This window comes from Odontesthes bonariensis, chromosome 8 (assembly GCF_027942865.1).
Source record: "Odontesthes bonariensis isolate fOdoBon6 chromosome 8, fOdoBon6.hap1, whole genome shotgun sequence".
Taxonomy (NCBI): domain Eukaryota; kingdom Metazoa; phylum Chordata; class Actinopteri; order Atheriniformes; family Atherinopsidae; genus Odontesthes; species Odontesthes bonariensis.
Window position 1 is genome coordinate 9,659,065 of NC_134513.1, and position 27,335 is coordinate 9,686,399.

The 27,335-nt window shown below is 42.3% G+C and overlaps 2 protein-coding genes across 2 annotated transcripts; one reads left to right on the top strand and one right to left on the bottom strand.

The window, feature by feature from the left end:
* The first annotated feature begins 1,904 nt into the window (after window positions 1-1,904).
* Window positions 1,905-21,922, top strand: kdm7aa (lysine (K)-specific demethylase 7Aa). Its single transcript, XM_075471601.1, has 18 exons — window positions 1,905-2,018; window positions 8,354-8,439; window positions 8,857-8,974; window positions 9,085-9,245; window positions 10,977-11,118; window positions 11,637-11,823; window positions 12,168-12,330; window positions 15,096-15,183; window positions 15,300-15,406; window positions 15,573-15,664; window positions 15,783-15,869; window positions 16,334-16,579; window positions 16,807-16,943; window positions 17,156-17,310; window positions 17,396-17,490; window positions 17,867-18,027; window positions 18,128-18,471; window positions 19,440-21,922. Exons 1-18 carry the CDS (start codon window positions 1,921-1,923, stop codon window positions 19,526-19,528), a joined length of 2,556 nt encoding a protein of 851 aa, XP_075327716.1. The 5' UTR covers window positions 1,905-1,920; the 3' UTR covers window positions 19,529-21,922.
* A 694-nt stretch (window positions 21,923-22,616) lies between these two features.
* Window positions 22,617-24,693, bottom strand: ndufb2 (NADH:ubiquinone oxidoreductase subunit B2). Its single transcript, XM_075471602.1, has 4 exons — window positions 24,485-24,693; window positions 24,166-24,310; window positions 23,135-23,210; window positions 22,617-22,723 (listed from the first exon to the last, which is right to left on the bottom strand). The coding sequence occupies exons 1-3, from the start codon at window positions 24,568-24,570 to the stop codon at window positions 23,136-23,138; spliced, it is 306 nt and encodes a 101-aa protein (XP_075327717.1). The 5' UTR covers window positions 24,571-24,693; the 3' UTR covers window positions 22,617-22,723; window position 23,135.
* Between the last annotated feature and the right edge of the window lie 2,642 nt (window positions 24,694-27,335).

Here is a 27,335-nt window from a genome sequence, read left to right on the forward strand (position 1 = left end):
GAGAAGTGCCATTTCAAGCCCAAATTCATGATCTAACTTCGTTATGTTTTGATAAACAGCTAAAAAAACGAAAAAAGACAACAATTTTCAATGTTTGTGATGTTTGTTATGTTTGTTTTCATCTTTTTATCTGAAAGTTGTGCATCTTTCCTTGAAACTTTTGCAAGGTAAACCTATTAAACGTTGTTCTCTACAGACGTTGACCGCGGCCGTCCATCAGCCGTCACACTAACTCATCCTGAGAGGCACTAACCTTCAGTCACAAGTGATAATTAACTTCCAGGAGAAGTGTTTATGGAGTGCTGTGGAACTGTGCAGCAGACATGAAGTTGCACAGCTCACACTAGGTCAATGAGAAAAACCTAATGTGAAGATGAGATAATGATCTTCTACATCCAAGTGGTGCAGGCTGCTATTATCATCCCAAGGACAAAGGACATGTTTACATTTTGCTGCAGGCTAAAAATGCAGCAATATGTAAAAAAGAGGAGGGGGAAAAAAAAGCTAAAACCGAGATCTGCAGATGAATCACATGTGTCTTCTGTGCAAAGAGCGCTCAGGAGTCCCTGCATGCACCAAAGCTGCTTGCCTATGCAGAGCAGCACAGATGGGCGTGCGGGGGGATGGGTGCTGTCAGCTCACAGATCAAGCCGTGGGTCGGTGGTCCCATTGCTATTCACCACGATGGCACGTAGGGCATGTCAGACATACTCCGTGGAGACATACATTGATATCGCGTTTTGCTTTTTATGCTTCTCTGAGCTACTCAGGTTGAAAGTGATTGACAATAATTGTGCAACTGTGTTGGATTGTGCCACATGCGTGTCTTTTTTATTTATTTTTTCATTTCATCATTTAGTTTACTTTTAAGTTAATGCTGATGCTGTACCAATGGATGCAGGCATCTAATGCAATGTGCAATTTGCCAAAAACACTTTGCGAATAATTTGAGAAAATGCTGTTATTTTCTGCATTTTAGCTACTTTATTGAACCTGCAACCCAATAATTTTCTGTAATTTTTGTCAAAAAATATGTTTACATGCCATTTCAGTGCCCGTGAGTTTCAGAGACATGCATTAATTTGAGTAAAATTTGGATATATTGTGAAGATTTAGCAATCAATGGCTAGTAATTAAAGTATCTTCAAGACTTAATAACAATAGCTTAGTTTGGATGAATGATGTCTTTCTCTCAAATCACATGATGGTGGCTGAAACTGCGCTCGAGGATAGATTACTGAATGGGCCAAATGGGCACAGCCCCAAGGAACAAGAGATGGAAAATGACCACAACGTGACGACAATCCAAAATCTCACAAATATTTGGCCGAATACAGATGGGAAACTACTAAAATGTGACACGAAGCAACCACAAAGACACAGTATAGCTACAGAGAGATGAAAAAATATACAACGACACAAAAAACATGCAAAACTGTCAAAATGAGACGTAAAAATAAAAACCAAAAACCTATGTAAGCAAATGTGAAACAAAACAATCACAAAGATGAGGATACTGATTCAACATACCTGTAAAAGCAAATTATAATAATACACCAACAACAGAAAAGTATCTGGATGTTGTGTCCTCAGTGTGTATCTTGGCCAGGATTTCCCTTTATGTATTCTACAAAACATCAGTTTCTTAAATATTACTCCAAGATTGTAATATTGACAAATTACATAAACAGTACCATTATGTCATTTGTTTTTCGAAAAAAAAAAAAAAGTTTGTGTCTATTGTTGGTGCCCCCACACAACCAACCAGATGGAAATGAATCATTTGGAAACTGACGTCAGAGGTGGGATTGCCTAGAATGGCGGAACTCGTGAGCGCTCGGCTTCCCCCTCGGGTATTTCCGGATGGTGGGTTAAATCCCCGCCTGCTTCATTCCTGCGTTGTTTGGGGACAGTAGGAAGATGGCGGCGGCCCCGCTGTACTGTGTCTGCCGGCAGCCCTACGATGTGAGCCGGTTTATGATCGAGTGCGACATCTGTAAAGACTGGTTTCATGGCAGGTATGTAGGTTAGAATGTTCTAAACAGATGTACTGAAGTGAAGGCGATGAACACTGGTTGTTTATTATAGAAAAGCGACGATTCTTTTAGCGTTGGTGACTGGTAGCTAAGTTAGCCTGCTAACACTAGCGGTGGGAGACGGGGGTTTTAAACCGTCTATTGACACGACTTAACGGGCGAAAGTGGGGTTCCGCTTTCTTATAAATTGTCTGAAAATTAGTACACTGCTCCGCCGGTTAGCTTAAAAAAATACACATCTTGTAGTTTCTCTTTTGAAATTGGCTGATAGTTGCCGTTACTGACTCAAATAGTAAATAGTTTTATAGAGCTACTCATATGCGGATCTCTGAAGGAGGCAGAGCTGTGTCAGTCAGACGGAGAGATCAAAAGCTTAGTTGGGTCTTCGTGACACAGAAAGCCCGCATGTTTACCCGTCATTATAATCATTCCAGAGATAAGTTTGATAGCGGTTTCACTGATCTATTGGATTAAGAGCCAGGTATAAAAGTCGCCTGTTTGTCAGTGTGAGTCCAAGCTTGCAATCTGTTTCACCAGGGCAGGTTATTCAAGGTACGAGTTAACCCTTACTCACGTCTGCGTTGTACTTTAAACTTAATTATACAAGCTGCATTTCCATAAATAACTCTAGTGACATAGTCCGTGTAATTTTTTTCTTCTTCTTTTTTTTTTTTTTTAGTTGTCTCATTAGTGCAGAGTTGATTTGAATTAAATAATATTTACTGTTGCGTTTGTAACTTTTGTTGCTTTTTTTTAAAGGTCGTTATTATTTTAACTTTTGTTACTTTTTTGGAGGGTGAGTGGTGGAGAACTGGGGCTTGTCACTGTGAGGTTTTTGATTGACAGCTTGAGAAATTTAAATCCCTCTTTCAAGCGGAGGAGGCACATGGCAATGGGACCCCTAGTGGTTGACAGGAGGATTATTTAAAGGTACCAGACAGCCACATGTCCATAGATCACTTCAGGACTTTTTGTCCTACTTTCTCTTTTGTTGATTTCACATCCTCATAACTGATTTCTTAGTTGGCTGTTGTTGTCAGATATTCTTTTGTGATTCATTATAGGTGTGGGTCTTGGCTGTCGAAACCATAACTGGAATTTATTGTGTAACGTAACCATGTGGTGTGTCTTCACACTTACTTCTCGAAATGTTTCGCTTCAGTCATATGTGACGAACACCGGGCACTTTGAAGTCAAGGCCATCCTGTAAAGATTTAGCCTGGCCGGGTGACCTAGTTAACTGTGCTGTGTACTTTGAATAAGAAGATCAGGTTAAACTCTCTGAGGCAGTCTTCTGAAGTAACTCTGACACAGACAGGAGGCTGTGTACCTAGATAATTTTGTCTATGGGGATCGTGAAAACGTATTATACATAGCCTGAGACTTTGACTTTGTTAAATGATCACTTTTTATCTTTTGGCCTCAAAGCTGACCTTGACAATCCATTGATTCAACCTGCGTGGGTGTATCTCCCCAGCAACTGTTTATGAACACAATAATCTGTTTCTGCTCATGTAGAAATGACGGAAGCCATTGCGTAACCACATTAAGCCTACTGCCAAAAATCTTGGCAGCCAGGATTTGTGGCGCATCGGAGCCAGAAAAGACTAGCTGCGTGTCATGTGCCAGCAAGAAAACGAACGAACGTTGGAGCTTCTCTCATTGATGACTAATAAGCAGAAACACACAGAGCGAACCCCCCAAAACAGCCACATTTCCAGCCTCTTTCCCACGAGGCTGGCCAGAAGGAAAGGGATATTCTCTGGCTGGAGTGATGGCACGCAGATGGAGTGGAAAGGAGAGGAACTCAGCCTCCTGATGCCTGTTTGTCAGTGCACTGGCTGAGTTTGTGTTTGTGTGGGAGCCTTTTGTCTCGCTGCCTCACTTTCTGGAGAGTGCCCTGTTTTCCATCACTTTGTATCTCTTACAATCTCAGAGCACAACACAGCCCAGGACTGAGGTGGTGACTATACGAACTCTGGTTTATTAGACCAGTGAACAGTGAGGTAACTGTGGAACAGAAAGTGTGTATTTGACTCAATAGGCTCTTCTTGTTAACCCTCCCCATTTTAATTACTGTCCCAACAATACTCTTCCTCTCAGGGACCACAGACGCTGATATTAATAGGCGTGTATTGACAAGCCTCATTTGTTACTGTTTTATCTCCAATTGATGTGGTGAGTGGGGTTGAGCACCAGACAAGTCACAGAGAAACGGAAATACTTTTTTGTAGAAGAAATGTTTTTCACTCTGCTATCTAGTTACTCACCTTTTGACCCCATTGGTTTATTTTGCTCTCCCGTTTGGGGTGTTCTGGCTGTCAGGTTTCGTAACATTGCCCGTAACAAGGGCTCCACAAAGCAGTAAAACCCACCGTTAGACTGCAAATGAACTCTGTTTACCATCTAGACCCTCTACTAACTGTAATGCCTGCCTGTCTGTCTAAATGGATTATTTCCAGTAGTTCTTGGACGCCAACTTGCGTCCACGCTGGGGACGTGCAAGCGCTGCAAATCCTCAGTAGGTCAAGTCGGATCACAGTGTTGATGTCAGGCACTCCAGTCTGCCCCATTGTTTGATTTAGGTATGGACAGTGGGGGTGATGATAGACCAGTGGTGCACGGTGGGACATGAGAAGTGATTGATGGGAGCTCCAGCAAGCCAAGTTCAATGCGTGATCCGTCACTGTCGCACAGAGTGTGAGCACACTAAAGAGAGATTAATAGCCTCTACAGAATGCTTTCTTAGTGTTTACGTTAAGTCGATAGATGGATGATCTCTTTTTTTTTCTTGCGCTGGTGTTGTCCATGATAGAGATGATAGATCAAAGACGTCTGATAAGTTAATTGACCAAACTAAAGAGCAGTCTCAGAGTTCTTGTTAAGAGTTGTGTTTACATTCATTAGCAAGGCTGTCTCCTGGGGGAAGGGAAACAGTTACTTCTACCTTGATCAATGCTGATTAGGGGTCAAGAGCCCATGTATTGATTAACAGTCAGTTTGAATTGTGAGATTGACGATATAACTCTGTAGAATACTTTAAAGTTGGTTTAGATATATAATGCTCCATGTTCTATCAAAACCATTTCAACGGAAAACTAGCTAGATTCAGCAGACTGTTGAGAATCACTGAGAGATTTTACAGTTTACTTCTTTAGCTATTTCATGTTCAGTAAAATAATCCCCTTGTAAATTCACAATTCTTTATAAATCACACATCTGCACACACGGAGAGAGGATCCACAAGCCGCTCAGTCTTTAGGTGAGTTCAGTCTGGGCTTGTGGGCTGATATAATTCAGAGCAGGCAGTCACAAGACTGATGGCTTTGTGGGTTTTACTGGGGCACTGGGGGACAGCCATGTTGAAGACATGTGTGAAAACAGAGCTGCTGCACTAGGAGCCTCAAGGCAGCTCAACCCGCTCCAGAAACAATTAAGTTGTTAAAACTCCCCACGGCTCCCTGACGCCCTATAAACAACAAAGTGATCCTCTTTTGTTGTTCACCAGCTGACTACAGAGAGGCCCACTGTCTCTGTCAAGCTGTAACCACTGCAGGGAGGTTAAGTTGCTTTTATGGCTACCTAGTGAAAATTATTTAACCAGAAAGTCCAAACTGATAGATCTTTTCTGTCTTTCAGGCCTCAGTGGCTCTTATTGTTCTATTTATGTACGCATGCAACTGAGTGCAAGAGGACTGGAGGAGTCGGGTGCTCCTCTGGGGTAGATAAAGATAGCCAGGTGTGTTTTACTGCCCTCAGCCCCTCTATCTCTACCTCTGCCACCCATCCATTAGGGATCTGCCAGTTCCCTAATGTAGGCGTGTCACCACCCCATGCAGAGCAGTTATTTAGAGCTTAAAATAATGGTGACGCCCGCCTCCAGCCTTTGTGTTTCTGTCCTGATCACTGAGGACAATGAACCCCTCACAGTGCATGGACTAATGAATAAGCCCTCTCAGTCACACAGGAAGGAGGCCCTTGATGAGAGGAAGTGGAGGGAGAGGGGCTGTTGATGGCCAGGGGTTTAGCCAAGTACACACATCTCATCTGATTCAGGAAGGGATGTTTGGCTTGGTAATCTGCTGCACTGCCACCAGAGAGCAAAACGGTAGACGGAGTAAGACATGGTTTGTTTTCGTATCTATATGGGACACATTGGCTGTGCATTGTGTGAGTTTTTTGAGAACACACGATAACTCTACTTCATTTAGTGTTTCAGTGATTTCATTTAATCCTGGCACTGATAGCCGTCCATGTAAACAAGGCTCACACAGATTGAAGAACTGCTTTCATACTCACCAACTTTCCAATGATGCAATGCATCATCAAGCCTGAGCAAGGCAGGAAATACTTGGCTGTCTTTCTTTTAGCTGAGTGGACCCCCACACCTACATTCTTTGTCCCAGCTCAACTTAGTTCTCCAGCTTGGGTGCCTTCTTGTTGGATAGGAGTCATTACAGGTGACACATACGCTGAGTCAGGCCAACATTAGTGGCACAGTGCCCTTATTTCCCACTGTGGTATTGCATAAAGGAAAGTACCTAATGAGATGAGGACAAGAGGGTGACCTCGAATGAGCACTCGCTTCCCTCGCACTTCTCAGCAAACCAGGTGGCAGAGAGCTGTGACTCATGCTTCCCCCTGCAAACAGCCACATGTTTGAACAAAGATTCCTGACACATGAGCAAGGCCTGGTATTACAGCCAAGCACCGCACAGTGTTATTGTTGGTCATCCGCTTACTCACGTGCAGGAGGGCTTCTTTTAGCCTTTCCTTTTCTATGAATGTTTGGGGGCAAAAAAAAAAAGTAGCTTGTGAAAGGGATACGTCTGACATATAATGGACTTTTTTTATGGCCAAACAACTATTGCATCGGTTACTCTGTAAATCTACTAATGTGTTTGTTTAGTTGGCCTCTCGGAATTATCATCGCAGCTAAATGCATGCTATGGCCCTTTCACCCAACCTCAGTACAAAACCATGGCAGGTGTCTTGGTGCACGTCTACTTTACGGTGCAACTTTGCTGTGCAGCTCACAGCAGAACAGCTTTTATGTGAAGGGGAGCTACTGTTGATGCAGCCGATGCATCCTGTTAGTGCAGCAAAGTGAGTTGGCCTAGCATTCACACGAGCTCACCACTTCCTGATGAGTTAATGGCCCTTGGTTTTTATTTCCTTCACTGTTTCCTGTAATTCCTTGCAGATCAAAGCTGATAGCAAGCTGTGGTCAGCTTCATCACTCCTGCAGGTATTGGCCTTTTTAAAAGTAGAGGCTGTACCAGCAAAAACACATTCATACCACTTTTTATCATCCTGTTGCCAGCAGCTGACTTTAACCCAATCACTACTACTAGTAGAAAGAAATGCAAGTGATTTTAGTTTGGAAAGGGTGAGGTTTAAAATCACTATGCTTACTGTGGATTCTTTGTGTAATAACTGGGCTGGCCCAATGATGCTGTAGTGCTTTGTGGTTTGTTTCTTAATTAGTTGAATTGGCCTCAGTCCTGTGAGAAGCAGTGGAGTCATCACACATATTGCACAATCCAAACTCGGTTTCTGTTCAGCCCATGCTGCTCTGGAATGGGTCTCTGGTATGCAACAGAGGAATGCCTGTGCATGTGGTTTTGGCTGCTGCAGGACAATCAGGGGTAGCTTTGTGGGTGGCACGATTGCTGATTCATCAGTAGTATTAGTGTTAATCAGCCTGATTTGGTGGCATTTTGTTTTCTCTGGTTGTGGTTCTAAGTCGATCACGCGTTTTGTATTCTTTGTGCTTGCTTGCGAACATGTTCTTAATTATATGAAGAGAATGAACCATCAGTGTGCTTCAGATTCCTAAAAATATGTAAGCTGCTTGTTGAGCATCTGTTAAAAAAAATATGGAAAAGATCATTTTCTTCACAATGTTAATTTATTTTTATTTTAAACCTGCAACACACAGCATTTAACCATATTTTAGCTGTGATTATTTTTATCTTAACCAGATTATCTGAAGTTTATTTGAGTCAAAACAGCGGTACTTACTTTTTAAACTTCTAGACATTTCTCATTTGCATGCTTTGTTCCAGTTGGACAGAAATATGGTTCACTCACATTTTATCAGGACTTCTGCCCGGGATGTTTTAACTAAAAAGCTTTGGTACTGATAATGTTATGTGAATGCACTCACAATGCTGTAATTGAATTTGATATAAATATGGGGAAAGTGCTGTTATTCCGGGTTCTCTGCATCTCTTAATGGTGTCGCACATCCTCTTGGTGTGGGTGTTTAACTGTTGGCCAACTGTTCTAACTCTGTCCCTCTTGTCCCTCTTCAGCTGTGTACAGGTAGAAGAGCATCATGCTGTGGATATTGATGTTTACCACTGTCCAAATTGTGATGTCAAACACGGACCCTCCCTGAGTGAGTAATGCTTCTAATAATAGCAGGTTTCCTCTGCTATTGTCTCCTATCTGTCGCCTTTCCTCAGTCCTGATGACTGCCTACCACCTCAGAGTCTATATGTTGGACTGGTCCAGGGGGAGAAAACTGCTCTGTTTTTTTTTTTAAGAGGTTGGGGGGGTGGTTTAACCTTCAAAGAGCCCCCAGGGCAGACATTAACAGGCTAATTGAATGGTGTTGTAAACCCTCCAATTTGATCGGACAAGCCCCTCTGTCTCCTGGCACAGGGGTTAAGTAGTGAATTAATTTCCTTATGAAAAGTGACCATAATCTGCTTAATTGACCACTTTTTTTTTTTCTTTTTTTTTCTATGGGAAAGCACGCTTCAAGTGTGCAGTGTCTATATGAAATTTGACATGTCTCTGTTTTGTGTTTCAGTGAAAAATCGCAACAATTGGCACAGGCATGATTACACAGAGCCAGACGACGGATCGAAACCGGTGCAGGCGGGCACCACAGTGTTTGTCAAGGAGCTCCAGAACAGGACCTTCCCCAGGTAGATATCAGCACACTGGCAGTAGTAAAGTAAATAAAAGTATATAAAACTAAAAACGAGATGCAGATGGATTAATGTATTTCACAATTTTGTAATGATGTGGTTTGCAGTGCAGAGGAGATTATGATACGGATGAAAGGTGAGCAGGTGACCACCAGGTTCTTGGAGAGACATGGCTTCAACTACCCAATAGCGGTCATCGAGATGGAGGGCCTGGGCTTGAAACTACCCCCTCCTACTTTCTCCGTCAAAGACGTGGTGCAGTACGTGGGTAAGGATGCTTGGTGATAAACAGACTTAAATCAAGGGTGAAAAACAGTTGCCGTCATCTGTATCAAGTTTACAACAACACATTAGTGTTCATCCTCTGGGAATCATGTGGACGCTGAGTGCACAGTAGCCTTAGTTTGCTTAAAAGCTAATGAAACGACCCGACACCAGCCAGCTAAGTGGTCATTGCTGAGCAGGCACCATCTGTGTGCCAATATGAACATATTCCAGGTTCATGGGGTTTTAACCCACTTATCAGGCATTGGGTGATGGCTGAATGAGTTCTAAATGAGTGAGGGCTAAGCTTTCACTGGCCTTTCTATGACCACTGTGCTCCCCTTACTTAAACAGCCTGCAACTTCCCAGCTCCTGTTACAGGCCCATTACTGAGCCCACTGGTGTTTTTATCATTAAGTTCAGATTACAGACTCCCTTCCTCACTTTTATCTTTTTCTACCATGCCCTACTGAGCATTAAACCAAAGCACAGGTGTTGTGACCAGGGACTGAGTGTCTGGTTGCATTTCTTACTGTAATGACAATGGGACAACTGGAGTAAATGCTGTCCTCTGCTGCTAGCGAGGGTGTCTAAGTATTTGAGCAGCAGACTTTGTGTGTGGTCAAAGATTGATCTCAGTGTTGTTGAAGTCACATGATGGAGGATCTGTAAAGGCATCGCTGAACATGGCTTTAAGTCATGGCAATTGTGACACTTCAGTACAGCATTGGGGGCGGTCGGGGAGGGTTACAGATTGTGTAGATTTGTATTGTACAGTAATTGTCTATTGCAAATATTCACCTTAATAAATACGCTCCTTAACAGTAGGTACGGTCATCTATCACTGGGCTTGTGATAGGACGTCAGGAAGCTCGAGAGCTTTTGAGTTGGCTTATTTGGGCTGCAGATTTTGGACATTTCTAAAAGGTTTTTGTTTTGGTGTCGGAGTTGTGGAGCTGGTGTTTGAGCTTTGTGTTTTGGAGTGTCCTGGTAGCTTTGTCTCGCTGTGCGACAGACTGCTTTTACTCCAGCTGTTCTGTGTCATCAGACCCTGGCCAGCTGGGCCTTCAGATGTATGTGTTTGTGTGTGCACGTGCATGTTCGTGTGTGAGAAAAGCAGAGGGGTAATAAAAAAAAAAGGTGTGTGGGAGGGGTGTGGGGAAAATACAACAACCAGCTGTCTTGTTACACACACACACACACTGCACCCCGGTCTTGCTTCCGGCCCCATGTGTCACTCGAGTGTGATTTGTGGCGTCCCAACTGTTTTAAACAAGCCTCTGTTTCGGTTTCTTTTTTTCTCTGTTTTGTATGGGTAAACATACATGCAGCCATTGTTCGCTGTTCTTCTCACATCTATATGACTATTTCTCTATATGCTGGAGGTCTCCCATGCGTGCATTCGCAGTAGATGCAGCAGCCGTCTCACCTCCGCCCACTCCCCCCCCCTTCCCTCCGCAGAGACTGGTGGTCTGGACAGATTGACAGATTGTCTCACTTGCATCCCCTGCAGCCCCTCCCCACATTGCCATATTGATGCCAGTTTCCCTCAGGGCTTGATCTAAAAGCACAGGGAGATGCCAGCAAGCTGCTGACCCCTTTGAACCCCTCGCCCACTCGACAGCCAATTAAAATGTATTTCTTTTTTTTTTCTTTTTTTTCATTTAAGAGTCAGTGAATGCAGAACTTCTCTTCTAATGTTGCACAAACTAAAGAGTACTTTACTTCCATCTAGGTGGTGACAAAGTTATCGACGTGATAGATGTGGCGCGGCAGGCGGACAGCAAGATGAAGCTCAGTGAGTTTATCAAGTATTTCACCAAGCCACATCGACCCAAGGTCCTCAACCTCATCAGCCTGGAGTTCTCTGACACCAAGTAAGAAATGCTGCAGTTTATTCACTCTGTCAGCAAAAGGAGAGCTTCAATAAGCTACAGATATATACAATTGTCTATTCTATTTTGCTTTTACCAGTTAATAGTAAAGCTTCTGGCCTTCCTCAGACCGTGGGTTACATTCTTCCAGGTTTCAGGGTTCAGTATCAAAAAGTTAGTAATTGTTTACAGCAAAATTACTTTCCATGTGCTGTTCAAACTGAAGCTGTAGTGGTTAAACAGCAAGATCAATTATTATTGTATGTAAACAAATACACTTCGTCAGCTTGACATCTGAAATACATTTCAGATGTCAAGCTGACCCTCGTGTGTCTTGGAGAGACTTGTTGTGTGATTGGGACACTTGTGTGGAATCTACATGTGGGAAGCTGAAGTGGTTTTTAAAAATGTGACAACAATGCTGTTGGTAATTACTGTGTACTGCAACCTCATAAGCTCTGTGAAGCTTCACTTGACTCTGACTCACTCCGACTCCGCCTCATTGACTCTGCCACCCGTAGGATGGCGGAATTGGTGGAGGTTCCTGACGTGGCTCGGAAGATGTCCTGGGTAGAAAACTACTGGCCGGACGACTCATTCTTCCCTAAGCCCTTTGTCCAAAAGTACTGCCTTATGGGGGTTAAAGACAGCTACACAGATTTCCACATAGACTTTGGAGGCACCTCTGTCTGGTATCATGTTCTCTGGGTAAGTTTGCGTGTTAAAAAGAACTCAAACCAGGAAAATGTTTCACAAAACCTGACAGGGATTGAATGAACTGTTTTACACCGATTATGCTCGCCTGACACTCGATCACAATCGAGCGCAGTGAGTTGCTGGCTCATTGGCTGGCACTTCATGAAAGGTCACCCTGTATCTCACGTCACATTTCATCACCAGCAGCTCTCAGGGCAGCGCTGCAGCGATATGGTGATAATCTCACCCTCCCACATTTCCAAACTGTACCTGACATTAATATCAGATTGGAGGCAGCTGCCACACTCGGAAGTGGAGCAACACTCACCTTCGACACCTTTTCCTCTGGTTTACAGGGTGAGAAGATCTTCTACTTGATCAAGCCCTCTCCCACCAACCTTGCACTATATGAGGCATGGAGCTCCTCACCCAATCAGAGTGAAGTGTTCTTTGGGGAGAAAGTGGATAAGTGCTACAAGTGTGTCGTACCCCAAGGAACCACCCTGCTCATCCCGACAGGTCTGTTTTCTCAGAATATTCACATGTGACTCTACTGCGCTCCTTAGCTAAAGAGTCTGTACACTTACACCTGTAGTTTGGGTCAATGGATCAGGCATCAGGTGATGGCTGAATAGGGGGTTTCTTACCTTTTTAAGCGCTTGTCTAATTCATGTTACATTTTTACAAACAAATTTTCATGAACGTGAAGTTAAACAGACTATAGCTGACTCATTAGAGATGTACATGGAGCATCGTCAAGATTTGGGTGTCTTACAGCGAGTCATCTTCCCTTAACTTCTTCTTCTCTGTGTATCATGTTGTCTGTCACTTTGAGCTCGCAAATTAGTAATTATGCATGTGATAAAACTGAGTAGCTGCAGAAAGGTGTTAGTGATGGGAACAAAATGCTGTTTTAGCACTGATATAAACGCTAGATGTTTCTATTATCGATGACAGGGTAGAAAGCAACATTCAGGCAAACAAAATGATGATGCCAACTTTTATCAGCATGCACATGTCCTCAAAGGGACTTTTCTTGACATTACCTGCTCTATTTACACATGGACTCATTCAGACAGTTTCTGGACTATATACAGAAGCTGGCAGGATAAATTGAAGAAAGTTTGGTCCATCTGATACCGATGTTTCTTCTAATGTAGCCCCTCTTGTTAATATCCATAAAGCATGTGTGAAAACAGTTTGGAGGGCATGAACTGTTGGATCCCTGTCATACCCTTTTTATTGACTTATTAAGGTAAAAAGGTGCACATAATATGACAAGGATGCAAAATGAACTGACCTGCTGCACAACATCTTGAAAGTTTTCATACAATTCACAGCTTCACAGCATCGGACATTCTTCAGTTAACAGGTCAACTCCCCTCTTGGACATGTTTGAACTGTTTTTAACAACTTCGTGAAATTATCAGCCGATGCAGATGATCTCAGAATGGTGTAAACAAGTTTTTCACTACTTTGAATTAATGTTAAAATCACACAGGCTATCCTTTGACTAATTTTTTTCCTCTTAAAGGTAGGGTAGGAGATCCTGGATTTTGAGTCCAGCGAAGCTGCATTTTGAAAATACACAGGTCAAAAGTCCCAACCCTTTTCTTCACTTTCCCCCCCGAAGCCACGCCTCTAGAGTACATGAACGCGCACAAAGGTGCACGAGCGCTGTTCTGACAGCAAGCATCGATCGTTGCCGTATTTAGTATTTAGTATATGCTAACTATACGTTTAATAATGCTAGGTGCTAGCCAAGCTGGCTCTAGTTTAGCTTCCTGCCAAGCTTCTGGACGCGTAATTCGTTCACGGAGCAGGGTACGCACACAGGGGGAAGGAGGGGGAGGGGGAGGGAGGAGCAGATTGCAGTTTGATAGACGGCATCAGAATCCAATCATCGTTAACGGTCCGTTCAGTATGATTGGATAGTGTTTTTCCTAGATTGTACGTTCTAGAGGCCACTAAAACTTTTCATTTTTGTGTCAAAACTTTTAATTAATTGGTTGCAATGGGGGTGTGAAGAGTATTTCAAGCAATATATAAAAAAAAATGCTCCAGAAAAAGAACCCCTACCCCACCTTTAAGCAGCTATTTAGGAAAACTCATACAGAGTTAATTACAACCAATCCAAACAAATTGAGTATTGAAGCTCCCAACGAGCTCTGGATGATGGGTTGTGGTGTCCGAGCACAATCAATTCCACATGCGCAGACATACAGCTATTTGTGTTGCTAATGTCATGTAATTGTAGCTGGTTTCTGACTAACTGTTTTGCATGAACTTTGCTGACGTTTTTTCTTTTTCTTTTTCTTGTTTTTTTTTTTTTTTTGTCAAAAGTTAAAATAATCATGCTTCCAGTGGCTGCTGCTAGGAAAATACAGACTTCTTGGAGTTCCTCTATTATTACCAGAGAAAAATGAGAGAGAATTCCTTCCTGAAAAATAACTCGAACGCATTGTAATGATCATAATTAGAATGGGGAAAATGAAGAGAAACACAGCTCTCGTGTAACTTGAAGTCTTTTCCTAATTACAACTTTACGTTTGTTTAAAGGTCAACAGGATTGTTGTTAACTAGAAGTTGTGTTAAGACGGTAAAAAAGATGTTTCTGCGTCACGTCGCTCGCCGAATATTACATGCTCCTCGTTCAGTCAAGTGTAGCTAATGTGTCCAGTCTTGGGATTCTTCATCCATCAGTTGCTCAATGGACGTCTTAAGCTGATAGAATTCCTTTGCCTCCAACCACTCCCAGACAGACAAAGCTCATTTCAGCCCGTCAACCGCTGGACATCTTCAATCAGTCTCCCAGCCATGCTTTCTCAGCAGGCTCAAGCAGCATTGTGAAAGGGCTCTTTCTGGCAGAAAGGGTGTAGAGAGGTGGGAATTAAGTGGGGGTCAGAGAGCACAGCAGGTCAGTCAACCAGAGCATATCAGGCTTGTCTATCAGCCTTACACCCCCCCCCCCAAAAACTCTGCTTTCTCTCACTACGTCTTCTATCAGGAGCTCTGTTAAGGACAACCTTATCTCCCCTAAGACCAACAGTGGGAGGATAACAAGTTTGTTTTTGTACGAACATGTCAATCTTTTGTGTAGGTCGATTTTACATTTCCCTATAAATGTACAAAGTCTAAAATCTACTCATGCAGGGCAGTTTTAACTAGAAGTCATTTTTCTGAGTTGCATTTGGTTGGGATTTTGCTGTCCTGCTATAGATATTTTACTGTTGTAGGTTTGTGAACAAGGCGAGTAAACCTCTGTGCTCTGCTGCCCTCTGCAGGCTGGATCCATGCTGTTCTCACCTCTCAGGATTGCATGGCATTTGGAGGGAACTTCCTTCACAACCTCAATATTGGCATGCAGCTCAGGTAGATGACTCACTCGTATGTCTCGATTATATCCAACAGAATTTATTTCAGGATTTCTTTTCTTTTTTCAAATCATCAAACCCCTGTGTATTTCATGCTTTGGTTTTTCACTGAAGGTGTTACGAAATGGAGCGCCGTTTGAAAACCCCAGATCTCTTTAAGTTTCCCTACTTTGAGGCCATCTGCTGGTATGTGGCCAAGAACCTCCTGGAAATGCTAAAAGGTGAGAATGTAACAGATATAAGAACTCTCAACACTGAATATGATGAAATAATAGGATAAGAAGGCACAATTAAATGCTTTTTTTTCTCCAATGTTTTGCGCTTCCCTGTTTTTCAATGACTGACTTCAGCCTTGGTTGACTGTTGTTTATTCTTTTCTTCTCTCAGAGCTACGGGAAGACAGCTGTCCACCACCAACCTACATAGTTGATGGAGTCAAGGCTTTAATCGTTGCTCTGAGGACGTGGTTGAAAAGAGAGGTGAGAGTTGTTTTTCGTGTTCCCAGTAGACGTTGTCACTGTTTGTCCTCATCCGTTGGATGTGCGTCAGTAGCAGACGGACTCTGGTTCACTTTTTCTCTGTTGTGGCTTTTTGCAGGTGACTGAGCCCACCAGTGAGGTACCAGACCATATCAGGCCGAATCATCTTATTAAAGAGCTGACCAAGGAAATCCGCTGCCTGGAGGTAAGCAATGACTTGGGAATAAAGGAAGGAATAAGTAGCGAGCCATTTTTCATCTGAAACTTTATTTAACTGTAGGAAAAGTTGACAGCTTGTGCAGCTACTGGTTTTAACTACGAGTGACTGCAACTTGTTTGTCAAGAAATATTTTTAATTTTTTAGTTGCAATATTAGACCCAACTCTTTCCTCATAGTCAAACTAACTACAGCTTCACATGTTACATTATGAGACCCAGTTGTTAAACTGAGCGAAACATGTTAAGTAACTCATGAACAAATTATAATGAAGTGGCTTTTGATAATTATCCTATGTTCTCTGTTTCTGCTGGACGGCCACACTGATAACTAGTTTTAACCTATAACTTGTTTAAAAAGAAAATTACAAATAGAAAAACAATACAACAAAAGATTATTTTAATAATATCTTTAACATTAACGGCATGGTGTCTCTTACATTTTCTGAACAGGAGGAACCGGGGAGTGGTAGCAAGCCAGTGAAATCTCAGGGATGTGCAATACCATCTGGAATGAATGGCTGCCCGGCCACTCGCTCCGCACTGGAGAGGCTGTGCCAGGCGCGGCGGGCGCGACGGGCCGCCAGGCGGCTGAGGGAGCAGCAGCGGCAGGAACCCAAGGTGCCCTCCAACCTGGACATCTTGGAGCAGCACACCAGGGAGGTGCTGAAGAGGCTGGAGGTGGGACCTCTGGAGGAGGTGAGCAACCAGGAGCAAACAAGAAGTCTACGTTTAAATGTAGATACTTTACTTTTTGTTGGACATGTGTTTGGTCAGCATTTACTGACTTACCGTCGCCTGGAAGTGCAGCTTTTATAGACTTATCATTCCTGAGCAAATGACAAAAACGGTGTAGAGGCTGTCTCAGTATTTGCACATGGACTAAAACTTGGATTTAATGACTGACTCTGATCCTGTACCACCAGGATCCGGCATTTTGTGCCAAGGTTCATGGGAAGCTTAACAAAGTGTCGACAGCATCTGCAGCAGCTGCAGCAGCTGCAGCGGAGTCCTTGGAGGACAACCACCTACGACTCATGCTGGTCAATGGAAGAATAATTAGGTGAGTTGAGTCTTTTTAGTCGACACTGCAGTGTTTGGACCTGTTATTACTTAAAGCACAGCAGTCTTTTACCACAGTAAATTACATTAAAAGTGATCACACTCAAGCTTTTATCGAGTTTAGTTTAGAGTCTTCAGTTCAAACTTTTTTTAGAGATGCAGTATCCTGGTGATGTAAATCTTTTTCTTACACCGCTATATTTTTCTGTGTAGAGATTTGAGGCGGCTGGGCAGCAGCCCGATAAAGACGGAGGGGGAATGGTCACCTGTTGGCCACAGCCCACCAAAGAGTTATGTGGACGTAACGTCGGAGAGGACGGAGGACAGTCAAGAGCAGCACAACACGCTTGAGAAACCAACGCTCCTCAGTAAGTCTGAAGGGGCATAAGTGATAATGAAACCCCTGTTTATTGGAAAGATCTTTAGTTGATGATGTGCTCCTCTGTGTTGAAGGGGGTCTGGAGAGGGTGAAGATTGAACTCAGGGAAGAAGTCTCAGGACACTCCAGTGCGTCGGACATGGAGTCAGACAGCGATTCTTCCACAGAGGTAAATGATGAGCAGGATTTACATATGATTTAAATATAACGCCATCAGTTATCACTGGGTTGTTACGACACTATACTCTAAAGTTGTGATTCTTTTTAAAGATGGGCCTGTGAGTCAGTGCTGCCACTTAAGTTGGATGCAAGTTAAATAATTTGTTTATCGCAAGTATTATTCTGCGTTTCACTTATTCAGATATTGTTTTATTCTATTGAGACTTTCTCCAACTGTGTAAAGTTGTGACAGAATATTAATCAAATTCAAACGGTGACTGTATCGCTATAGGAACAAGCCGAGCTGTAATATTTGGAGAAAGGGTGTTTTGTTATTTGTGCTGCGTTGACTGACGTATACCTTTTGAATATCTCTGTCAATCTAGAGTAAAGCATCATCTGCGTCGTCCTCTTCTGACGAGGACTCGGAGAGTTCGCCGGAGGAAGAGGAGGAGAGGGGCTCATCTCAGCAGACAGGCTCAGGGCACACCATAGAGCTGGACCAGTCTGGTCAAAAACTCAGGCACAAACACAAACCACTCAAACGGTACAAGATGCATGTGAAGATGATGAAAATGGTCCTGTCGAGGCAGCTTAATAAAATATGTATTAAGGGGGTGAGTGATTGTCTTTTTTGCCTCTTGCAGAGAACGTCCTACCTCACCCAGCACAGAAGAGGCCATTCAGGGGATGCTGACGATGGCTGGTCTGCTGTGCCCCTCCAAGCCAGAGAAGGCAGCCTCGCCCCAAGAGCCCTGGTGGTCCAGCCAGTGCTCCCCACAGGAAGCGGCGCAGCACCAGCACCGACTGCAGGGGGGCAAGAGCCCGATCGACAGCCAGGGCAACAGCAGCAGCGAGGCGTGGGACAATCAGGGGCTCCCCAGCCCAGAGACAGAGTACCAGTACTGTGACCCATCAATGTCTCCACCGCTGCACCCTTCCAAGAGACACGCTCCTAACCCCCCACCTATCAGCAATCAGGCCACAAAAGGTTTGGAAATCAGAATATTGCTGCAGTGTGTCTTGAGTTTAACACATAGATGTAAGACGTTTTGTGATTAAGACGAACGTGGTTAATTTCATCAGAGCTGTTGAAGGACTTTTGAAAGGAAGCATATTTGCTTCGTCATAGATTTAGTTTTTTTCTGATTTCAGCCAATAATGGCATATTTATATAGCCTGGGCGAAAGCCGACTGTTGACTCCGTCAAACAGTCTGGGAAAACCCAAGAGGAATCCGTTTCCATGGAGGGCGGGACCTTACCCAGCAACTTAAATTCATTGGAGTAACGGAGTTCCCTTAACCAATCAGTAATGTTTAGAAAGGACTTAGGTTATGCGCCGAGGTTCATGCTTACTCTCGCGAGGCTCTAGCTCGCGAATCACGCTTCCCACATCCGCTTTCATTATACCGGTACCATTTGATAAATCAAACTTTTCCCAAAGCCAGTTGGAAGGAGAGCTACGACATCCTTGCCACTAACAAAATTGACGAGGCATTCCTCTTGCTCTCGTTTTAATTGTGTAATGCTCTCCAGAGTTGAGACAACTTCATGGATAGCTTCTAGCGTTCTTCCGTCGCCATGTTTATTTCCGCTGCGGTTGAACTACAATTATATGGACTCCGCGCGTGAGTTCTGCGTCACCACTCGCAACTGTTTGCTGATTGGCAAAACACTGAGCGAACCGAGGTAGGGGGATGTAGCCAGACTATGTGCGGAGCCAAAATCTTTGGGCGGAAGTACGTAGGATAGCGTCGCCAGGCTTATATTTATAGGCGTCACTCTTGTCTGACAGGTATCTTAAGAGAGTATCACGGATAGGCTGCTAATTAAAAGACTGTCAGCTGTAGTGGATGTGACTTATAAAATATTGATAATGTGTTGTGTTTTTAAATTCTGTCATCATTTGCTGCTGATTGAGTTTCATTTATATATACATTTTTGTTTTTTGTACTTAGGCAAGCGGCCCAAAAAAGGAATGGCCACAGCCAAGCAAAGACTGGGGAAGATCCTGAAACTCAACAGACACAATCGTGTCTTTGTGTAACACCCTCCAAACATTACAGGAGAAATGAGGATTTGGGGTGTTTACTTGAAGAAGTTTGGGGGGAGAAACATTTGTGTATTTGGACGCTTTTGTCAAAAAGTGTTTTATCGGAAACTGTTGTGCTGTAAAGATGGGAAAGGGGTGGGGGGCACACTGCCCGGAGACGACCGTAACTGAACAAATTCCGACACGTCAAACGCGCTCACTGTGCATGCTTAGGAGACAGGGTATTGGATTTGAAATAAGCAAGTCCACGACTTCACCACAAGCACACTAAGAGCTAATCAGAAAAGGAGCCACAGGGTGCGGCGAGAATGAGCCTGTTGTTGCAGTCCAAGGTGGACGGAGCTCCTGCGGGCATTCAAATGGACAAAGGCGAGACGAGAGATTGGCAAGATAACAGCTGCTCCTGGTTCCAGGATCATCTGCATCACATGTGCTAATATTTCCTCTCTGCTGAACCCACCCCTTCCCGCAACCTCCACTTATTTCATCTGCAAACTAAACGGGAAGGAGGAATGGGTGAAACTGAGCTGGATCTCCAGTGTCTTGCTCCTGTGGCCCTGGGGGCTTAGAGGGGAAACGCGGTGCTAAAAAAAAAAAAAAAAAGGAAGCGTTGAACTGAAATTTCAAATGGTGCTTATTGTTTTGTATTTCTCTCCGCTCATGCTTCTCCCTCCCTGACTTCCCCCCATTCTTTGTTTTTTTTTTTTTTATCTCAATCACACCAGCAATAATGACTTGGAGGAGAAAGGAAAGGGTGAGAGGCAGCACTTGGTTGCATCCTTCAGTTCCGAATGGGTGCACTGCAGACTGCTCTCACATCTGCGCTGTGTTGCGTTTTTAGCTAAAAGGAAGTCGCTCAAAGTGCTGCCTCTCTGTGAATTTTTCGATAGGAAATGAGTCGTTGACTCTGAAATGACTCGCATCCTGTTTAATTTATTTCTCATATTTTGTGATGTTTTTTTTCTTTTTAAATGTTTTTTATGAATTCTGAATGATGTATTTATTAATTGAAAGAGGTGATGATTTTATTATATTTTGACCGTAAAACCTCGGCTATTCTGAGGGTTTTTTCCTTTTATAGGGGGTTTCTTTTTTGTTTGTTTTTATCTTTTAACACATCCTTTTTTGTAAATGTGGCTGTTTTAGAGTTCATGTAATCCTCTGTTGAGTAGCAGTTTACCTACAAACCTTTTTATTACCTTCTGTCCTCACAAATCTTTTATCCCTTCCAGGTTGAGTAGAGCCTGTGTTAATTCTCGTCTGTTCTGGTTTCCTCTTCTTGCTGTAGCCAGAGACATTGGGCTATGTTTGAGTAGAGACTAGGTTAGGTTTAAAAAAGAAAAGAAAATCGACACCTGAGTATTCTCAACTATTGCCACTTATCATTTAACAAAAACCCACAAGTATTCTGAGCCACTGTGGTTGATCCAAAGTAGTTAATTCGTTCACAAGTCAGTGATGAGGAACTTAAATAGGATGAGTGAGTTTTGTTCTTCTTCTTTTCTGTTTTACTATATATTCCAGTGCTGATGTGAAATGTGTTTAACTCCGGACGCGCAGTTCTTCACTCTCAGGGAATGATGCCATGGACAAAACCTCCGATCAACCACCAGCCACATCATGGATGCAGATGGGATGCTCTCAGCACTCACTCAAGACTTTTAAGAATCTCCTCCTGCTTTGGAGATGCTGAGGTTTGTTTTCATAGGTTAAAAAAAACAAACACATTTTGTGGTTTTTCCAAGTTGTATGGATGTGCTCTGCTTTAGCTTTTATCGGTCAGTCATTGTTTCTTTAGGCTAACAGGTATTGTCCCCTTCCCACATCAACATCAGTGTTACTCATGAAACGCCCATTAAGTTGACTAACCATGTAAATGACACCCAGGTAAGCTGCTTGCCATGTAGCTTTAAGACCACTTCTTGAACAGTGAGACTTTTGAAAAGCTTTGCTCAGGTTGACCTGCAACTAACTGTGCGATTATCGAGGTGTTGAGAATAATCCTAACACAAAGAACTTAGCTGTAAAAGGGTTTGTGTTAATCATATTGCCAGACTTATTTCCCGTTCTTCTTACACTACACTTTAACCTTTGAACTCTGCATGTCAAGTTATTAAAAGAGAAAAAAAGAAAAAAAAAAAACACGAACTAGCCCGCAGGCAGGGTTTGTTATAAGCTGTTAGTATTCACCGCACAGGAATTATCCCCCTTTTTGCTTTCATAAGCACATCTCTTGGCGTTTGTGTTGTTTCTTGCAATGTTTTCCCCAGTTTTAAACAGCTTATTTTTTTAAATATACAAACACTGGCTAACTGTGACACTGTTAATGCATTGCATTTTTGTTTCTGCATTTCAAAGAATTGCGTGTAAATAAAATGTAATAATAAACCCGTCTTTTGTCGAGCTCAATCTTCACCATCGGCCCAGTAATAATAACAGATTCCTGTTAATGAGACAGTTTTGCAGCTTGCATGAATACATTTTGAGGTGGTTTAAAGGGGAACTGCGGCATTTTCAACATTAAGCCTCTTTTTCTAATCCATATCAAATTTTGTTGCGAAAAGTTGCTTCTGTCGTGTTTTATTTGGCAGCTTGTTCATGCTCGCACTATTTTCTTAGTCACCTCACAGCCATGGATAAACTTCCGCTCAGCAGTTGAATCTGACTTGCTGTACTCCACACCACTTGATGGCGGAGTAATATCAACGAACATCCAGTCTTCCATAGAACTCAATGGGATTTACAAAATGTCAACTAAAACACGACAGAAGCAACTTTTCGCAACTAAATTTGATATGGATTACCAGTGCACACCAGTAACCACTCCGGTGAGTTGATGATTTTGAAAACGGACATTTATGGTGCTTTTACGGACCTTTTAGCACATGCACATGACTTGCCATTCTGAAGCAGGTTGAGAAGAATCAAAATTAGTCAAATACCGGAGACAGCAGTAAACATCAAAAGCGGTGAGGGGGGTTCTAAAACATTGCAGACGACTCAGAAAAGAGGCTTAATATTGAAAATACCGTAGTTCCCCTTTAAATGGTGAGACAATGATACTTTTAAAGGAAGATGTGGGTTTAATTTAAAGATAATTTTATTAGTCTATGTACAACAATGACTTTCTGAAAAATCGTGAAGATCTTCGCAAAGACTTGCCAAACAGTTGGAATCTCTTGTGGTGATCTGCGAAAAGAAACAAATTTTCAACAGTGGATTAAAGAAAAAATGTAATGCTTTCTGTAACTGTGACTAATCGAAAGCATCTCCTGTGACAGGACTATTTTTCCAATTAACTCTGTAAAGCTACAATGGAAATGTTTTGAAATGGTGGTTAAATGTATTGGGAGCACTTGTATAACTCGCACAAAATCTACTTCTAACATTTTTTTTTTCTTCAGATGATATTAAACTATTTTTGAATTTCCCCCATTGGGGGATAAATAAAGTATTTTTCTATTCTAAACAACCATACATCAAAATTTGTAAAAAAAACAAACAAACAAGATGCTTAACACTTTAATCACATGTAATCTGAGTAAAACTGCTTGTACATGTACCAGGATTCATTTATGTAATGCGAACTGAAGAGATCACCTTATTCTTCATCATCTGGAGGGATACCAAGCTCCTCATCTGTCCATTGAGAGGCATCTGGCCAGGGGAAGTGACCCTACAAAAGAGGTATGAATAAAGTAAATCAAAAAATATCTTAAGTTTTATTTTGTACCCATACACAGAAAAAAAACTCCATACAGACTGTAATAATCTTCCTGGCCAAGATTCAACACAACATTGGAAACATTCCTTCGATACTGTTTTCTGTGCTATGATTCCGTTGTTTTGTTTTGGTGACATTCTGCAGGCTTAGAACCACGACTTACATCAGTGTAGTATTGTTCTTGTTGCTGGTTGGACATGTTGTGCAGTCCAAGGTTTTTTTTTTTTACCTTTTTCTGGCTCACTACAGTTGCAAAGAGTGAAGCTCCTAACCTACTTGCCTTGTATAAAGGGTTAATATCAAGACCAAAGACATGTGGGTATGTGATTGAATGTATAAAGTTAAGTGTGGAACTATCTGGACATTGACAGAACTGTTATTTTAGCTATATGTTCTTACAAAAACTATGTTCTCAAACATGTAGAATTATAATTTTTCAGGAGCTGAAGTGTTATTTAAAAACTGTGGGTTTTGAAAGTGAAAAATCAGGCAACGGTTCGACCACTGCAGAACATTCCACCTATTCACTGTTTAAAAGAAAGAAAAAAAAAAGTCTCCTGGTTGTTTTCTTTGGGTCATTATCTACATACAGTAAAGCGCTTTACGGTCAGCTTTGCTGCATTTGGGTCCATCTGAGGAGAAAATGTACACCCGAGCTCTTCAGAATTCATCCGGCTACCCCATACTGCCTCCACTTCTTTAATATATTATTTAACAAATCTACCATGCGTCTGAACCATGAGATAGTCCAGTTATAAAACTGAGAGTCTACACTTAAAACCCATACTCAACCAAAACATGTTCAGGTAACATTAACAGAATCTATGACGTAACTGGTAGTTCGTGGCTCCCAACATATTTCTCGCGCAGCTGCAGGTGGAACAGACTCAACACAGCGATTACTTACCAACACTGCATCTGGATCATGCCAGCAGTGCCAAAGGATCCAAAACCACATAGCACCACTGATTAACTCGGACTCGAACTTCTGTTTCTTCGTTAGCTGCGGGTATTGTCTGTACTGCGGCTCAATGTGCGGTCCGCCACTAGCCCTAAAACATTAAGGCGTGTTGAAGTCACAGACTTAATAAATCCACATAAAATTCAAAGCAAACGTGCATTTGATACTATAATCTAAGTTCCAACACTCCACAGCTTTTGTTTTCTTACGTGCTTGTGAGTAATTGCTAACGCTAATGTAGCAGCTAAGATGCTAGCGGACTTACTTTCTGTTAGTTATCCTTCCTGGACGGCTCCTAAGCAGCCGTGACCCCGCCCGAAGGACTCCTAACGCCCTTCCAAGGGAAGACATGGCAATTTGTTTAGGGAAAACCCCAAAACTGAGGTGTTACAGTGAAAAATATGTACGTGGTTCTACTACACGTCCCGAGAAGTCACCTTCTCTCCTTGTCAATAAACGACCTCCAAACAAAGTCGGCTGTGATTGGACAGGATGCCACAGCCTCGTTTATTCTGCTTTGTTCATTGGTTGAACGGAAAATGCACGCATCTGTTAGAGCGCCCCCTCTGATCTCTTGGGGAAAATACTTCTAGAGATGGACAGAGAAACACTGCTTGCTGTGTAATTGTTGATTTTCATTTAGTTTTTTTTCTTTGTGGATTCAGGGAAACTGTGGTTAAACCCACTGCCAAGCTGGACAATCTATATATTGCATGTTACATATGTCCAGTTATTTTTTTAATACTGGGTCATTTAGGTCATAATGAATACTACCAAGTACATATATAAGATATATATAAATGTACATAGCTGTTTAAACCTACCCTACATCAAGAATAACACAATACCAAAGAAAAAATGTTAAATTTCTTCATCATAACTTCCACAAAGTTTACAGGGTTGAATAGGTTGCGTTGTGTTGTATTACCTCTTGTTTTAATATTACCGTCAGTGTTTTGGAACTGGACAGACCTCTTGTTACCACTTATGACGCAAAATGTTTTTCCCTGTCTTGCTTGATACAGAATTTGAGTTGCTTAATCACTTTGGTCTTTAGTGGATAAAAGGTCTGGTACGCACACATCTGAGTTCCTCTGGAGCCACGCTGTTGTAATATTCACAGAAAGTGGTTTGATATTGCCTCTCTGTGTTAAGATTATAAATAAATACTGTAAACTAATTCAGATAACGGCTTATGTTGCGCTACATGTTGATATAACTCTGCTTTAGAGTTGCCTTCCCAGCTGCAATACGCTGTGTGCATTAATGATGATTTTTCACAAGTATCTGAGCAGAACACATTGTGTTTAAAGCAGTAATACCTGACGGACAAGTATTCAACAATAATCATATTTACCCTCCTTTTTTTTAAGTTGTCCATTAAAATTCTTTATTGTTGCATTGGAAGTCATTGACCTTAATTCAGATAAATGCTTTAAATCGTTTCCAAATCACTGCATTGCTTTCATTAACATTTCACACTGCCTCCAGTCTTTTTGAAGGGAGTCCCAAAGGTAGTTACCTTCCTGGCCCACTAGATGGTGTCAAAGCTAAACATAACTATGTTCAAAGCATTAAGTGTAGCGTGCTCTTTTTGTGATGTACATGTACTCTTCTAACCGTTGCTCATTAGTGTGAATCGGGGACATGAGGTGCTTGTGTAACATTAAATTACACAGGTTTCTAAGAATGCTAAAGTAAAGAGTTATTGTTTCGCGTCAGTTTGTGTCATATTTCAATGGAGAAATATGCTTTTGACGTCTTTCACTACCATAGATTCAATTAAAATTAGAAATGCACGGGTCACCTTTAGGTTTGTGGCAGTGGTTGAGTCAAAGCAGAACCATCCAGGATATGAAAACAGGAAATAATAACAATGTGGCGAGAACGCGCACGGCGCCGCCGCCCAGTGAGGGAAAAAAAAAAAACCTCGACGCCATCTTGTTCAGTCGTCGACCAATTTCTCTCAATCAAAATAAGATGCTTTTTAAGAGTTTGAAAATACCAGTCGTATTCCACTTAATGCACAAAGCATACTCAGTCGCTACAGTCAAGTTATTTTTTAACCGTTCGTATGCATCTTAACTCAACACACACACCAATTTCACATTGTTAGCTAATGGCGCCTGACCGTTGCTGCTCTCCGGTTGCGCCCCTCTCCCCTCATAGCTCAGAGCCCGCCCACAAATACCAACTGCATGATGTCATCATAAACCGGCCATTTCTCAAAAATGACCATTTTCACCAACTGATTTTGGACAACCACTAACCCCCACCCCCCATTAACTGTGTGCCACAGTCTTAATATAAAGGAGATTAGTTCATCTTCAGACCGAAATCCCGATGGGCTCAACGGTCATGGATAAATATTTTCCTGTCCCAAAATTCGACAGACATCGCAGCATCCTCCATAGCCGTGCATTTCCGTTTTTATAGTAGATACAGTGTCTCGATCGACCAAACTGTTACATCTCCGTCGTTCCTCAAGTTAAAAGCAAACACCTTGGCTGCTCGTGCACCAGCAGTTGCAGCGGTCTTGCAAGAGTGCGCATGCGCGAGAGGATGCGGTTTAGTGTGGGGGAGGGTCAATACATGGAAACGATGAGAACATCCTCCCTCAACATATGATGTCAAAGGGATTTCTACAAACATATTTCTAAAGACGTGATTTGCCTCAATTAGATGTTAGAAAAAGGCTCAAATGAAAAGATTTATAAATTGGGATGAAAAGCGCAACCACACAAGGTGCTGACAGCAAGGGCTGACACCTCCCATTAAATACAAATTTTCAGAATAATTTACAGATTTTTTTTTAAATTTTTGACGGTTATACGTGCACTTCAACGTGAGTTCAGTGAGTTTGGTCCCTCGTTATTTTTACTCTTATTACTAAAAATTAAGTTAACTTTCAAGCCCAAAATGGTGCATCTTTGGACTTTAAGCAACAGGTACATCTGGCTTTACACATTGTTTTCCTGAGTTATCAATGTGTTCTGTCCATGATTTATACATATTGAGTGTGTTGTATACTATTCCTTCACCTATCGGCTCAATATGTAAAATGCTACGCTTGTGTAAGGGGTTACATAACAGCTACTACATCTACTGAGCTGGCT

What these genes read in the sequence shown, in the direction of transcription:
- ndufb2 (XM_075471602.1), bottom strand. Translation starts at nt 24,570, where the DNA reads ATGTCTTCCCTTGGAAGGGCGTTAGGAGTCCTTCGGGCGGGGTCACGG. An exon ending in GGAAGGATAACTAACAGAAA is followed by an intron (nt 24,311 to 24,484) that starts GTAAGTCCGCTA and finishes TTAATGTTTTAG; the next exon opens with GGCTAGTGGCGGACCGCACA. An exon ending in ATGATCCAGATGCAGTGTTG is followed by an intron (nt 23,211 to 24,165) that starts GTAAGTAATCGC and finishes CCTCTTTTGTAG; the next exon opens with GGTCACTTCCCCTGGCCAGA.
- kdm7aa (XM_075471601.1), top strand. Translation starts at nt 1,921, where the DNA reads ATGGCGGCGGCCCCGCTGTACTGTGTCTGCCGGCAGCCCTACGATGTG. An exon ending in GGACGTGGTTGAAAAGAGAG is followed by an intron (nt 15,665 to 15,782) that starts GTGAGAGTTGTT and finishes GGCTTTTTGCAG; the next exon opens with GTGACTGAGCCCACCAGTGA. An exon ending in AGGAAATCCGCTGCCTGGAG is followed by an intron (nt 15,870 to 16,333) that starts GTAAGCAATGAC and finishes TTTTCTGAACAG; the next exon opens with GAGGAACCGGGGAGTGGTAG.